The sequence below is a fragment of the Falco rusticolus genome, chromosome 11 (genome assembly GCF_015220075.1).
Source record: "Falco rusticolus isolate bFalRus1 chromosome 11, bFalRus1.pri, whole genome shotgun sequence".
NCBI lineage: Eukaryota > Metazoa > Chordata > Aves > Falconiformes > Falconidae > Falco > Falco rusticolus.
This window is the reverse complement of record NC_051197.1, coordinates 25,974,010-25,987,729: the sequence shown is the minus strand read 5'-3', so window position 1 is coordinate 25,987,729 and position 13,720 is coordinate 25,974,010. Positions and strand designations below refer to the sequence as shown.

General features: G+C 51.3%; 1 protein-coding gene across 4 annotated transcripts in view; it reads left to right on the top strand.

Moving 5' to 3' along the window:
* Positions 1 to 2,262, top strand: part of TEDC1 (tubulin epsilon and delta complex 1) — a 73,694-nt gene extending 71,432 nt beyond the window's left edge. For all 4 annotated transcript variants that reach the window (XM_037404098.1, XM_037404097.1, XM_037404099.1 and 1 more), the window contains one exon: positions 1,038 to 2,262. In XM_037404098.1, the coding sequence (XP_037259995.1) occupies positions 1,038 to 1,394 (357 nt within the window). In that variant the 3' untranslated portion in view covers positions 1,395 to 2,262. The remainder of the gene's footprint in view (positions 1 to 1,037) is intronic.
* The last annotated feature ends 11,458 nt before the right edge of the window (positions 2,263 to 13,720 follow it).

Here is a 13,720-nt window from a genome sequence, read left to right as displayed (position 1 = left end):
CACAAGTTCCAGGAGAGCTCTGGGATTTGTGCAGGTTGCAGAGGCGGCATCGCTTTTTTGAAACTGCTGCTTTTTGGCTGAGCTGGTTTGGCAGCTTGTTGCCGTAGCAGAAATGGAAAATGCCATTGAACCAAGAACAGTTTCCCTGAAGGACTTAGCAGGGCAACTCTCCTTATGGATGTTTCCTCACCGACAACTATAGTTTTAGATGAGTCACTTAATTCATGTTTAATCCACTAGTAAAATTGGCAAGGCAATTACCATCTTGCAAGTTCTTCAAATCAAATTGTTAGAGAATATGAAATCAAATGCTTTGGAGAAATCCCAGTGTACACAATGGCTTTTATCACTCAGACTGTGATTCTGTCACAAGAGAAGCTTTGTTTTATTGGGCCCTATCTTCAGTGAAAGTGTGCTGCCTGGTACTCATTTTGGTCTTAGCCTCTAGTTCTTTGTCTCTGCTCCATTATTTTCCTTTCTCTATTTTGTAACCCCATAATGAGAATTGAGAATTAAGGAATTTCTAGCTTACAGTTGTCATCCCTACTTTTTAGCATTGCCAAGTACCGAAAGCATTTGCAAACTGAAGTAATACTGTTAATCATGAGGCAATTAATCTGTTATGACAGCATGGTGGCTTAAAGCACAACGGTGATGAAGGTCACTCTGCTGGATCTCCCTTTTTGTTCCATGTGTTTTGCTTTGAAGTCAAACCACCCACTCCTCGGTAAGGGAAGTGTGCAGAGCCCTGTATTAGTCATCAGTGGAGAGGGGCTGGTAGACTGTGAATCTGCAAACAAATGGCTACAGGCAGCTTTTTGGTCGCTAAGGCTGGTACCTGATAGAAAGCACATGTTAGCTTAATTCAGTTTTCACTGCCACGCACTTAGGTTTATACTAGCAGTTGGCTCTCTTTTCTTTGGTACATGCTAGCCCAAACATGACATTTTGTTTTGTTTCCTGGCAGGAGGATTTTTTCACAGAAATCTACCATACTCTTCCCTCCCTCCCTTTTTTTTTCTCTCTTCTCTCTGCAGGTGAAAACAAGAGAAGAACTACAGAAGGAGGGGTTCTCTACTGCTGCTAAAAAGATACAGGAGAGTGCTGAACTAAAACTGCTAGATCTTACATGCCTTTGTGCTCCAACAAAAAATAAGATGCATGGTTTGTGCAGACTGGTGTTCAGAAGCAAACATCCTGCCAGCAAAACGGGCTTCAGTAGGTCTGTATCTAAGGAGCCTGTTTCAGCTGTCAGTGCTACAGAGGTGATCAGAGACCTGCAGATGAGAGAGGCCAGCCTGGAGAGAGAGCTGAAACAGCTGCAGGAAGAGTGCAGACAGAGGCTGGATGAAATTGCAGAAGGGTTGGATGGAGTGATTTGTATCTCCCCTTGAAGAGATAAAAGCTGGACTGAGAAGAGCAAAGGAATAGACTGACTTGATCAGAGCACATTGTGCAGCTTGGCATGGGGGAGTACGAGGTGAGGAACCAAATATAATTTCCAATTTTTAAGCCTGGGAATCATAACTTGTTACGGCTTTGTGACTTGCACTGGGGCCATAACCTTGGTGGTTCTTTCTGCAGCCCCTTTATTGCTAACCTTGCCAATTAAATTCTGCAGCAGGCCTTGGTGGGAGTGTGTGTAAATCTCCCTTTTATCTTTCAGTTTTCTAGTTCTTCTGCCAGGCACCAGGCAGTTTTACAGTGCTCAGCTGCTAGGCACAGCACTGAAGTACTAATTGCATTCAGTATTTTCCAGCAAATGGAAGAGTTCGTTAGTCAGAAAAATCCAGGTATTGGAGAACATGCAAAGTACCAAGGCTTAGAGAGATTGGAAGTGTTCGAGAAAGTGTGCTGGTTTAATTCAGCTGGTTTGCATATTTGTGGCAGCTATAATGCAGTCACCATAAGGAAAAACAAATGCCTAATAATAAAAAAAGCAGCACACTGATTTCATTTACTGGTGTGATGCACTTGAAGTAATTGGGTTCTTGAAGAGAACAATCTAGAAACCCATTCCTTCGAGTTATGAGTCACAATGAGATAACTTATGGATCCACTATAGGAAGTTTCTGTAAAATAGAAATATGACCTTAACTTACAAGCTTGAGGAGTCTCCAACTTCTGTCTCTGGAGGCTTCTTCCCCTGGAACATGTGAATGTTTTACACTTTACACTCCATTTCCTACCCTTTTCTGTTTTGCTTTCACCAAGGAATTTTTTTATATTCTGGTTGTACACTTTCAGGAATAAATAAATTCTAAAAAACCAGCTTTCTTCTCATTTGTGAATTGCTATGAGCAGTGGGCTTTCCTCCATCTGGATTTCTGTCTACTACCCTAGCTCAGTGGTGTTGCTAATTACCAGCCGTTCTTGGCTTGCTCAGCAGCCAAATGTGAGGAACCTTTAAGGAACTCTTTCCAGGCATCAGTACGACTGCTGCTCTGCAGGGAGACTGCGGGTAGGAGTGGGTGGACACGGCTCAGGTCTCCTGGTTTCTGCTGCACCAAGTACAATTTGGCTGCTTCCAGACGCTGCTCATCTGTACCGCTTATATTGGTTCTCATACAGGTTTTGTAGAAGGGACGGGCAGTGCAAGCGCCAGTGCAGAGCCATGCAGGGAGGGCTAGTTTGCCCTGGTTTCACCCAGCTGAATGCAGCACTGCTAGCAGCCGGGAGTATACAAGCTCAGTTTAATATGGGCCACATTTCAGGCAGCCTTTCCTCTGCGTGGACCTGGTGGCTGGTGCAAGGAACAGGCTTGAGTAAGGCTGGTGCGAAGTGCGATTCCCAGGTAGAGACCTCAACTCCAGTCAGCCCTACGCAGACGGGACAGCCCCTGGGAGTGGGCTGTTTGTGTGCACTCACTGACCGGAGGCTGTCAGGCATAACCAGCGTGCCTGCTGTCAGCTGGCACCCAGGGTGACAAACATCATCCTGGGACACACAAGCCTAGTGGGCTGGTGAGATCCATCTCTGGGGAAGGTGGCCTCAGGCTGCTGTTCCTGGAAGAATAACCCTGGCCTTAAAAAGCCAATCCACACTGCTCTGATTTTCAAAATGCTCTGTAGGTGCAGGGTACCAAGTGCTGAACTGTTTCAAGCTGCTACAGTTTTGGGGGGGTGGGGGGGTGTTGGCTCCAGGGCTGCTGGCATTCGGTGTGCAAGAGGACTTACTCTGACACAGGTTTCGCAGAAAATTATTCATGATTGGGAAAGAAACAGTATATCCTAGAACTAACAAGAGTGGCAGCACCAGTCTCTCTCTTGGAGCATTTTATATCCTCCTTCAGCTTTTACACAAAGGGATTTTCGTACTGCATCACATTTAGGTTTAAAACATTGCCCTCAAAAAATCCTTTGTTCTTCTGGAATTTTCAGCAGAGGAGAGCGGGCAAATATTCTTGATCATGGTGAGAGCACTCAGATTCGAGTGCAGGTCTAGCTCATGCCTTGCTGTGGCTTCTCAGGGTTGGCTTAATGGTGAATGCCACGATGCATTACGCTGCTGTCCACTTAAACTGACAGTAGTCACTCGTGGGATTACTTACTTCCTAGTATCAAATATTTGTCACTGCACAGCACTTAGTGCGGCATGCTTCAGTACTCATCCAAGGATCTTCGCTTCGGCGGAGACCACAACTGGCAGCGCCTTTCCCCTGCTTGACCCTGAAGAATTATTTTTCTCTCTGGTGGAATGTAAAAAAATGATGGTGCTCAGTATGTCTGTATATATGCGTGTGTGATGTATAAAAGTGCCTACAGTGAACTCTTTGCCATGTGGCACGAATCACTGTACCGAGGTGGCCGTGTGGGAAGCCGTCAGGAGAACTGGCGAGTTGGAGCCGGAGCCGCTTGTCCCGGCATGCAGGTTGAGAGGAGCTGAAAGCAGCTGAAAAGATGGCCTTGCCCCCCGTGGTGCTGCGCTGGCGTCGAGCACTTCACACACCTCCTGCGAAGAGCATAGGCAAGTACAGTTTTTATTTTCTGGCACTGATTTCCTACTGCCTTTTGTTTCAGGTACCAATTAGCAGTTTAAACCAGAGCAGATATTCCACGGTCCCCACTGAAGGTCAGTGGGGCGTTTTGAGCTGGCAGCGGTTTTAAAACCAATACCTGCAGCCCCCTCTTTCCTTTGCCCTTCTCAGTACAAAACAGAAGATGCTTTAAGGGCTTGGCTGTCATGACCAAATTTTGGAGGGTGGTTTTCCTGTGAAGGCTGCATTTTAAAAATCGCAGCGCCTCCACAGGAGTTGGGCACAAAGGGACCAAGCTGTGGTCAAGCCTTGGTGACTGGTCACAATTTCTGATTGCTTTTGAGACATATTGATGTGTCTGAAATACAGATGCTTTCCAGTCCTTGTGAGCTTGGCGAGCTGTCAGCTGTCTCTCCAGTGCTGCTGGGAGGTGCTGTAGGATAAACACCACTTAAAAGCCTAAGAGAATCATTCTTGGATTAACACCAGCTGCAGTGAGGGCAGGAAAGTGAACTGGGTGATCACAGTCACACTTCACAGGATATAACCTAGGAACAAATAGATGTCACCTCATACCGTAACTGTGGCATTTGAAGTGTTTTCATTTCCTTGTTTAGGCTGACTTCTCTCACCCACCGTCGTAGCCCACTGGTTTTGAAGGCTGCAGTGACCTTGTCTGTCATTGGGGCTTGGCCCCATGTCAGCAGTTGAAGATGCTGTAGAAGGGGGAATGGCTGTCCCGGGAGATGTGTGGCAACCAGCAACCTAATGACTGGCTGGTCTCTGGCAGATGCTGCGCCAGGCGGAAGATGACTCAAGCGGTATGTTTCATCCATGGGCTGAAGCATGCTCAATAAATGTTAAGTATTACTTCACAGAAATTGGAGAGTGTTGTAAACAACCCACTACAGGCTGAAAAGCAAAGGTACAAGCTGTTACAGGGTTTGTCCTTTGCAGTATCGCCACGCTGGTTGTCCTTTTCCTTGTGAAAGCAGGGACCTGCCCTACAGTTGCTGGAGTTGAACAGAGAAGAGTGGGTATCGGCTGGAGAAGCTGGTGGAGAGTGAGTCACGCGCTGTGTGCAACTGGTTGCTAAACTCTAGCGGTGGGGGAAGGCTGGTGGTGATGCTGTCCTAACACCTAGAAGAAGCAGCAGGTTTTGGTTTGTTTTTTGAAGAGGCTACAGCAGAAGTTCTCCCTGTGGTGCATCCCGAAGGGAGGGAGTTTAGGCTGGGTTTGGATCCAGGCTTTCTAAATGATCTCTGGAGGAGAGGAGCATGCTGGAGGCAACAGCCTGTGCTGGAAAAGCAGGAAGCCAGGGTTATATCAATACCTGCCAGAGGTACTGCACGCGGTCGTGGGGTACACCTGGGCAGGGTCAGGCAGTAAAGAGCTGTCCCAGAGGTTCACCTGGGGACAGCTGACAGCAAAGCCTGTCCGCAGGAAGCCCCCCCAGCAGCTAATCCTCCTCACGGTGCTGGGAGTGTGTGGCCTTTTGCTTCATGCTCTGGTAATGCTTTGCTGAAGACAGGCTGAGTTACAGCTGCAGTGTTTAAGCCACGCTCTCTGGTGATGGATTGCTTTCAAGTGCAGCCTTAAGAGAAGCTTTTACAGGACTTATATGGGTGTAGCTCCTGGCAGGCCAGCATGGAGGTGATGCAGAAGAGCACAGTTTAGCCCGTTTCTCTGATGTAACCCATACTTGCTTTCCGAACACTTTGCTAGGGAAATGGAATTGGCCATAAATACTTAATTGGCTGGTAAGTCTGGCTTTTGTGCCGTGTAACCAGAAATATCCCTCCCCAAATAACTGAGCATCAATCAGCTTGCAGTCAAAACAGGAGGTTTACTTCACAAAAGGCAAGCAAGGCATCTGCAGTCACTGCTCCTGACAACATTGCGCCTGCTGGTAAATAAGGGCTGCAACCTATGTTTAAAAATAAGAGCTGCTGGGAGTAGTGATTTCCAGCCTGGAGAGTGTTGGGTTCCCTGTGGGATTCCTCCGCCACCTCCTGCAGGAGGATGAGCTGGTAGCAGTTGGTGTGAGCATGTGTGTGTAGCAGCGTGGTGCACACTCGGTGGGAGTTAACACATGCCTGATGATTGAGTTCCCTCTCCTCTGACCCTCGGCCTCTTGCAGCAAGAGTTTCGCATCTTTCACCCTCACCCTTTGCCTCCTGGAGCCGATGGCTTGCGGGGAGCAGTCTGCCGGTAGCTGCTCCTTGGGAGCAGTCTGCCAGTACCGCTGCTTCTCGACTGACAGCCCAGCCCTGGTGTCCTGTGGCCTCTAGGCTGGGCGCTTCTCATCCTCCCAGCCCCACTGTGCCTGCCCTGTGTGCCAGCTGCTGCGCCATGGCCAGATCGCTAGCCCTACGGGATGCTCTGAGATGGGTGAGGAGGAAAACGGAGGTGTATAGCCCATGGGGACTGTGCGAGCATCCAGCCTCGTGTAGTGCAAGCTCCTGGCCCGGGTCCCAGCCCTGGCTTCTGGGTCTGATGGGCTTTGTGTACACGAACAACTCCACCAGTCTTGCAGCAGCATCCCCCAGCGACAAGGCAGCTGTGCCCCGCTGAGCCAAGGGGCTGCAGCAGTCAGGTACCCTCACTGTTAATGGCGTGCCTTATTTCCCAGCATGGATCTTAGGGTCTGCAACCAACCCTTCTGGTTTGCTTCCTTCTGCAGGGCTGGAGAGCCCATTAGCCACCAAGAAATACTCCTTGTACAGGTCCATCTAGACACTGAACATAAATAAAGGGAGCGCGAGTGCCTTGCAAGCCTGGAAATAAGGAGTTACCCCGAGTTTGAACATTTCCTTGCCCCTTGGCTCTCATTTGTTTCACCCTTTTAAAGTGAGAGGCAGAGGGCTCACCTCTCTTCGGTCCTGCAGGACCCCAGTAGATGCCTGTGCCTTGGGCAGCCGCCAGCAGCTGGGGAGAGCAACCCCCAGCCGCTCTGGGGTCTGAGGGGCTGCAGGGAGCCAGGGCAGAGGCAGCCGGGTGGGCAGCCGGGGCTGGGAGGGAGCCGTGCTCTCTTGGTGACACAAGCTTTGATTTAGCATTAAGTACAGCTAAGAAATGTTTTGAGTGTTGGCTTTCTAGCGTGGCTGACTGCCTCAAAGACAAGCAAGTCAGGAATTTGCCAGGGCAGTTGTCAAAGCAGGCTCTCGGCCCCTGCTAATGCTCTCCTTCTCCCATCTGACCTTATTAACGCAGCCTGGTTGTTTGGCGAAATGCCTCCTTTGCCTCGCAGCAGCCCACGGCCGCTCTGGAGGGTGCGGAGCTGCGAAACCTCTGGAAGGACTGAATGGCTCAGTGAAGCACGACCGGAGCACCAGGAGGGAGCGGGATGTGAGGGGTGAGCCAGTACGGCAGGACCGTGCCTGCCCTTGCTCTTGTCTTGCAGGAGCCACCTTTATGCTATAAATACAAATCTGAGGTAAAAAAAATGGGTGTTTGTTGCTATTCTGACTGCTCAGCTGGCAAAATCTTCCCCAGCTTTTGGCGGGGCAAGTAAAGGATTTTGCTTAATCATGCCTGGCTCGCCTTCCGTGTGGGATTTGCGGGTTCCCTGGGCTGTGTGCTGATGGGTGCCAGGGCTGCGCTGGCAGCCAGGTGCCATGAGGGGTCTGGCTATGGAAAGGGAGCAGGCAGAGTTTTTTTCAGGATGCATTTACATGAAGTGTCCCTGTTGCACCAGGTTGGTCATGGAGCATAGCCGGCGGGAGCCGGTGGGTCCCCCAGCCCCCTGTTCTCCTGCTGCCGCAACCCCCTTGCATCCCTTGCCGGGGAGGGATGAAAGGCAGGTAAAACCTTGTGCTTTTTCTGTAAGCACAGAAATCGCTGCCTCTTGCGCTGGCCCAGCCCCATCACTCGGCAGCGTCAGGCCCCCGTGATGACTCGGCTGCTCCAGGTACAGGTTGCACCGCTCCTGCCGCGGGCTCGGCAGGGAGCTGTGAGAAGCCTTAGGCTGATGGTGAGCTCTGAAGTGCAGTTCATCCTGTGTCTGGCACCGGACGGTTTGTGACTCCTGGAACGGGATTAGCCCCCAATCCGAGCTGGGAGGGGAGGGTGTCTGGATCAGGTGTGGGAAGAACCTGGATGTGTGAGGTGCCGACGAGCCATGAGCCTGGAGAAGTTCAACTCTGTGCGAATGCTTCATGGCCCTGAGATGTGATATTAATTCATTCTTACCCTCTAAGTAAATGAGCTTTCTAATTAGCTTTTTTAAAGGATTTTTCTTGCTTATGCTGATTAATATTAAAAATGCTAATATGTGTTTTATAATGCTAACCACCCACGAGGAGACCGCGCTGTCACCCTTGATTAATGCCAGCTTTCATGGCGCTGACATAACGCCTTCTCTCTTTGCTAACTCCTTTGAAAAATGAAAATAATGCTGTAAAGGCCCCAGCCGAGGGTGCGGGCTGCCTGTGGGGCTGGGGGAGATGTCCTGGCCAAGGCTGCGTGCCCATCCCCCTGCCGGCTGGGTGCCACGGCGGGGGACAGGACAGCGTGGCCAGGCTGCGCCAGGAATGCTGACGTCCCCCATTAATTCCCAGCTCCCCACAGTTTCAGGGCACGCATTTATTTCAGGCTCTTACAGGTTTCCATTTGTATTCTCCCTTTTTCATTGCTACCCTCTCGAGGCTAAGACCAGCAACAAAAGGCATCATAACAATAAAGCTTGATTGCAAGTTATTTACTTGGCATCGCTGCATCTGCCAAACAACAATATTAATTTTGTCTCTCAATGTAGGAAATATTCTGCTGATTAGCCACGGGGGCAGCATTTGTTCTAGAAAGCAGCCTTTAATAGGCCTCTATATCATGCTGTAATTCATATCACAAAGTCAAGAGCTTTTCATTGACGTGCTTGGGGTCTGCACCTCCGTGGCGCAGTCGTGGCTGGGCAGGGGGATGGTGGCTCACGGCACAGGAGGGGCACAAACCTGCATTGCCATGGAAAGTCAGCCAGCCGTGATTTGGGCTGTAAGTGCTGTGGGAAGGGAGGGGGCTGCAGGGTGGGAAGGGCAGGACTGCAGCGGGGAGGGACGGACGGCATCCCCCTGAGCTGCCACCTCTGTGAGGGTGCTGCTGTGGCCAGCCCAGCCGCAGGGGTGCACAGCAATGCCGCTCCCCTGGGAGCTGCAGTGGGAACGCGGATGAGCTCACAGGGCTGTGAAACTTCCCAGGGAGAAAATTGCAGAGTCCAGGGGACGGGAGAGCATGCTTTCTGCCAGAGCACACCTCTGCCCACCGGCCATGGCCACGCTCCAGCCTCTGCAGCCGGCAGGGATAGGAAAGGGAGTGATTTATAGCCTCACTGCTCAGCAGGGATTTTTTGCAGATGATGGTGCATTTGAAAAAAAAGAAACAACAAACTCTCTCTCCTACGCTTGAAGTGATAACCTGGGGCTGAAGTTTCCCAGTGCTGTCCAGGCAGTGCTTACCACAGTTGTGCCGTGAGCAGTTCATGTGGGGCGCGCCGAGCCAGCACCGAGGGGCTGGTGGGGATATTCCCTCCTGTTCCAGCTACAGCCCAGCATTGCTGCTGCTCTCCAACGCAAGCCCTGGCTAGATGTGCACTTGGCCCCGGGCTGCATTGCCAAGGGTGGATCTGGAGCTAAACCCAACCCCCCAGCAGTGCCACACGTTGCTTCTTTCTTGGCACCATTGTCCCAAGTGCAACCGTGCGGCACTTGGCTTTGAGCGCTGTTTTTCCGGCAGGGATCCTACGGAGCACCATGGTGCCTGTGGGGGAGCCGCTTTCCTGGGGACCTTCCCCGCCCCCACATCCCAGGGCACTTTGAAGCAGCAGCCTGGGGGTCCTGGCGGTGCGGGTGGGAGCCAGCTTTCCTCTGCCAGCTTCTTGGGGGAGGCAAATGGCCCCGGCAATGCTGAGGGAGCAGAGGGGATTGAATTTCTAAGGGCAAAGATGCTTTTTCAAAATATGTTTTTGCATCAATTGCTCAGAAATTGTCTCAAAAGAAATGGGTTGGAACAGAGGAAACAACAGGGGTTTTGCTGTTTTGGCTACAGAGACTGTATGCTAATAAATTTTCAGAAGGGCCCAAGTCCTGCTAAAAGTCCTGCTCTACGAGATGCTCTGTCTGCCCTCATCCCCTCCACTTGTGGCTGTGGGGATGGGGTCTCTCACCGTTTCCCTGTCTCGATAGCAACCCAGGTGAGAAAAAGCAAGGAGGAGCCCCCCCCGTCTGTCGCTCCTCACCTTTCACATGTTGCTTGGGGATGAAAACCAGGGTGTGTGCTGCTGTCCCGGACCACGGGCGATGCTGTGGTCTTGAGCAAGGTGAAGCTGGGCAGACCTGGGGGCCCTGCCAGTGGGGCTGGGTGTCCAGGGGAGGATGGCACAGGATGCTCCAGGGCTGCATCTACCTGTTCCATGCTGGACCAGCCCGACCCAGTGAGGACGGAGCTGCTGGCCAGCCCAGCTGTGGCCAGCCCATCCGCCCTCCCGCTGGGCAGCAGCCAGCAGCGACCCTTGGGGTGAGCTTGGGGGGGTTTCGGGGCCAGCACACGGCCTGGGAGTCTTGCTGGCACGTTGGGCTGCTCCCAAATCGCCCTCAGACACCCAGGGAGAAGTTTGCTTTCAGGTAGGGGCTTGCTAAACCTGGGGTTGAAACATTTCAGCTTAGCTCAGTGGAAGCCTTTCAGCAAGATGTGGATATTTCCCCCAGCTATTCCTGAGGAACGGCTGTGACCTAGTCCTTGAAATTAATATTATATTCACAAAATTATTAATTCATAAAATATTTCTTTACTGCTAGGAAGGTTTAATGTAGTTTCAAGGGTGTTTCTGTGCAGGGTATCCACATATTTAGGAATGCTTATTTGATAACTTAAGGCATGCTTATCTGATAACCTAAGACCTTTCCCCGTGCACAAAATCCCCGTGGCCGTGTGCCGTTCCCAGGCAGTCACACAGCGTCATGTTCATTTGTTTTGAAGAGGTGATACAGAATCTGTACTGAAAATTAAGTGGTGTCAGCCTGCCTGCCTAATGCGGTGCCAGTTCAGCTCGCTGGTTTATCAGCCTCCTGAACAATCTGTGTTTAATTCCGCTTCCCGCCTCCCTGCTGACCTTTGAGACCATCTCACATGGCTCCTAATCAAAGGATGAAAGAAATCAGAAATTATTGCAGATGGGTATGTAATGAGTATACAGATGAGGTATTTAATCATTTCAGTCTCCAAAATATTCTCTGGAGGGTCTTCTAGATAACATCCCCAAAATACGGTCCAGTAATATGTAATCAAGTAATTGGGTGGGGTGACCTGTTTTTTCAGGGTTTCTTCCCCACCCCCCACCCCAATATTGCTGCTGTCTGTGCATCCCTCCCAGTTTGCACTTTGCGTGGTGACACACAGACAAAGGGAAAATCCACAGCATCTCTGCCAGAGCTGCACACCCCCAGTGCCCTTTGGCTTTCAAAATAAACTAATAAATGATAAAAGGGAATTACTGGTCTAATGAAAAGGATTATTTTTCTGCAGGACAGGCCATGCACCTTCATCCCTGTTACACAGAGCATCTCTGAGCCTCACCAAGTGTCAAATGAAATGGGCTAATGAAATGGATTAGGATCTTAATAGCACATTTGATTACTGAAGCTCTCACCTCCGGGCGCTCTCTCATGTGTGTTAATGGGCGCTGCGGGGTGCGGCTGCCTAAATGAGCCCATTAATGGGAAAAAGCTGATGCAGGCTCCCCGCCACCCCCTCGCCCGGGCTGCAGCCTGAGCCCCGGGCTGCCCACCGTGTGTCTGTCCAGTGTGGGGAAGTGCTCTTCTGTGCAGAAAAGGCTGGGGGGAAAGGAAAAAAAAGGAGAAATAATATTGGTTTTAATTTGTTGGTGGAAAAAAATGACTGGTCTGTCCTTAAAGGACATCACTTGGAGGGGCTAACCTTTTGGGGTGGATGGGGATTTACGAGTAGAGCTGCTGTGCTAGAAGTGTTCGTGGAGCCTGGTGAGAACGTACCGTGGTAATTCCTAAATACTGGCACTGCACCCATCCTGCCCAGCGTCTGGGCATGGGGAGAAATGCCTCTGCGTTACTGGTGCCTTCTGCTGTAATTAATGCTTCCTAGAGCAGCGCAAGGGTGAAATCGGTGCCTTCCGCTAATGAAGATGATTATGCACAGTCAGCGCCTGCTCCTGCTGTCCTCCAGGGCCTGGAGGAGGATGGGGGCTGCGGAGAGGGAGGGAGGGACCGCTACTGTCCTGCCTGCAGGTCGGCAGATGGAGGGTTAAATGTGTTAGAGGGATGTGAACACCGGTGCCTTTCAGGCTGCAGCCAGGGCACCCCAGTAATTCCTTAACATATTTTCATAACGTTTCTTATTTCAGTGTCAGGCAGTAAATAATACAGCGCCGTAAACAGCTAGGATGCTGTAGAGAGCCAGGGGTTATAAACTGCTGATGCAATAAGCCATCACGTTATCTTAAGTAAGGGATTTAAAATATATAAATGAATAAACAAACAGAGCTAGCCTGTTTTTGTTTCAGATGTCCCCAGGATCCAGCAGATTACTGAGAAAAGGAGTCGGGGAGCAGTCAGCCCTGCACACGCCTGCCGGCTGCTGAGTGCCAGAGTTTCATCGTCCTGTCCAATGAGTTGCCTCTGGCTGGGACCTTTTTTTATGGTATTTGTCGTTTAAAAGCAGAATAGTTGAATAGCTAACCCCCTGACTGCCTTTCACATCAGCTGTTGTGGCAAAGTGCCTTCCCCCCCAGAGTTTTTCCTTGTTCTGAAGTCTGATGAAGTCTCTGAAACTACTTACCGAGGGGATAACCACCATCCCCCGGCCCGGACACCCACATGCTGCAGGATGGCTCTGGGTACCATGCTCCTCCCTACTGCAGAAACAGGGTGGAAGGTGCCCAGGCTGCCCTTAAAAGTTTTGGGGAAATCTCTAAATTTAACAGTGTTGGGAGCCAAATAAAGAAGCCTGGCTCTGCTTTGGCAGAGGTGACTGCCACCAGTCCGTGGTCACCCCCTCTGGGTGCCTGGGCTGCCACCCCAGCTGTGCAGCATCTTCCCCTGCACACCAGGCAGCGACGGTGCCACCAGCCCTGCTGCAGTGAGGTGCCAGCGAGAGCAGCCCTGGAGGCACTACCCAGGCAGCTTAAACAGGTACAAAATGGCTCTTGAGGAGCCTCAGAAAATTAGGATTCAAAGTAGAAGTGACCCGGAGCCCAAACAGCCCCTCTGTGCCCCACATCCAAGCCCTGGGTGAGGGTCCCCAGCTGTCCTCTTCCAGCCCTGCCTGGCATCCCTGCAGGTGAAGGAGACTTTTTGGCATCTGCCTGGGATGTTAGGTATGGATCTCTGGGGCCTGGGAATTGTTTCAGTAATTGGGCTCACCGCTCATACTGCAATTAGTCATTGGTTAGCCGTGCCTGATGTCACCGCTGTTTCCATGGCAATGGGCAGATTCCCGAGGCCGGCAGGAAGCGTGCATGTGTGTGTGTGAACACGCATGTGTGTGTGCACAGGAGCTATGGCATGGGGAGCACAACCAGCCCCAGGCCAGAGCCCGGAGCCTTCCGAGCAGCCCAGACCCTGCCAGTGCTGCAGCCCTCAGGCTCCCCTTTGCCCGGCTCCTCCGCAGCAAAGCGCAGGGGGGCTTAGCACCAGTGTTCCTACTCCATCCCTGGTGGTGCTGTCCCTGGAGAACAGGGCCATCTCAAAGCAGAAGAGTCCCAGTCCGTTTGGTCCTGTG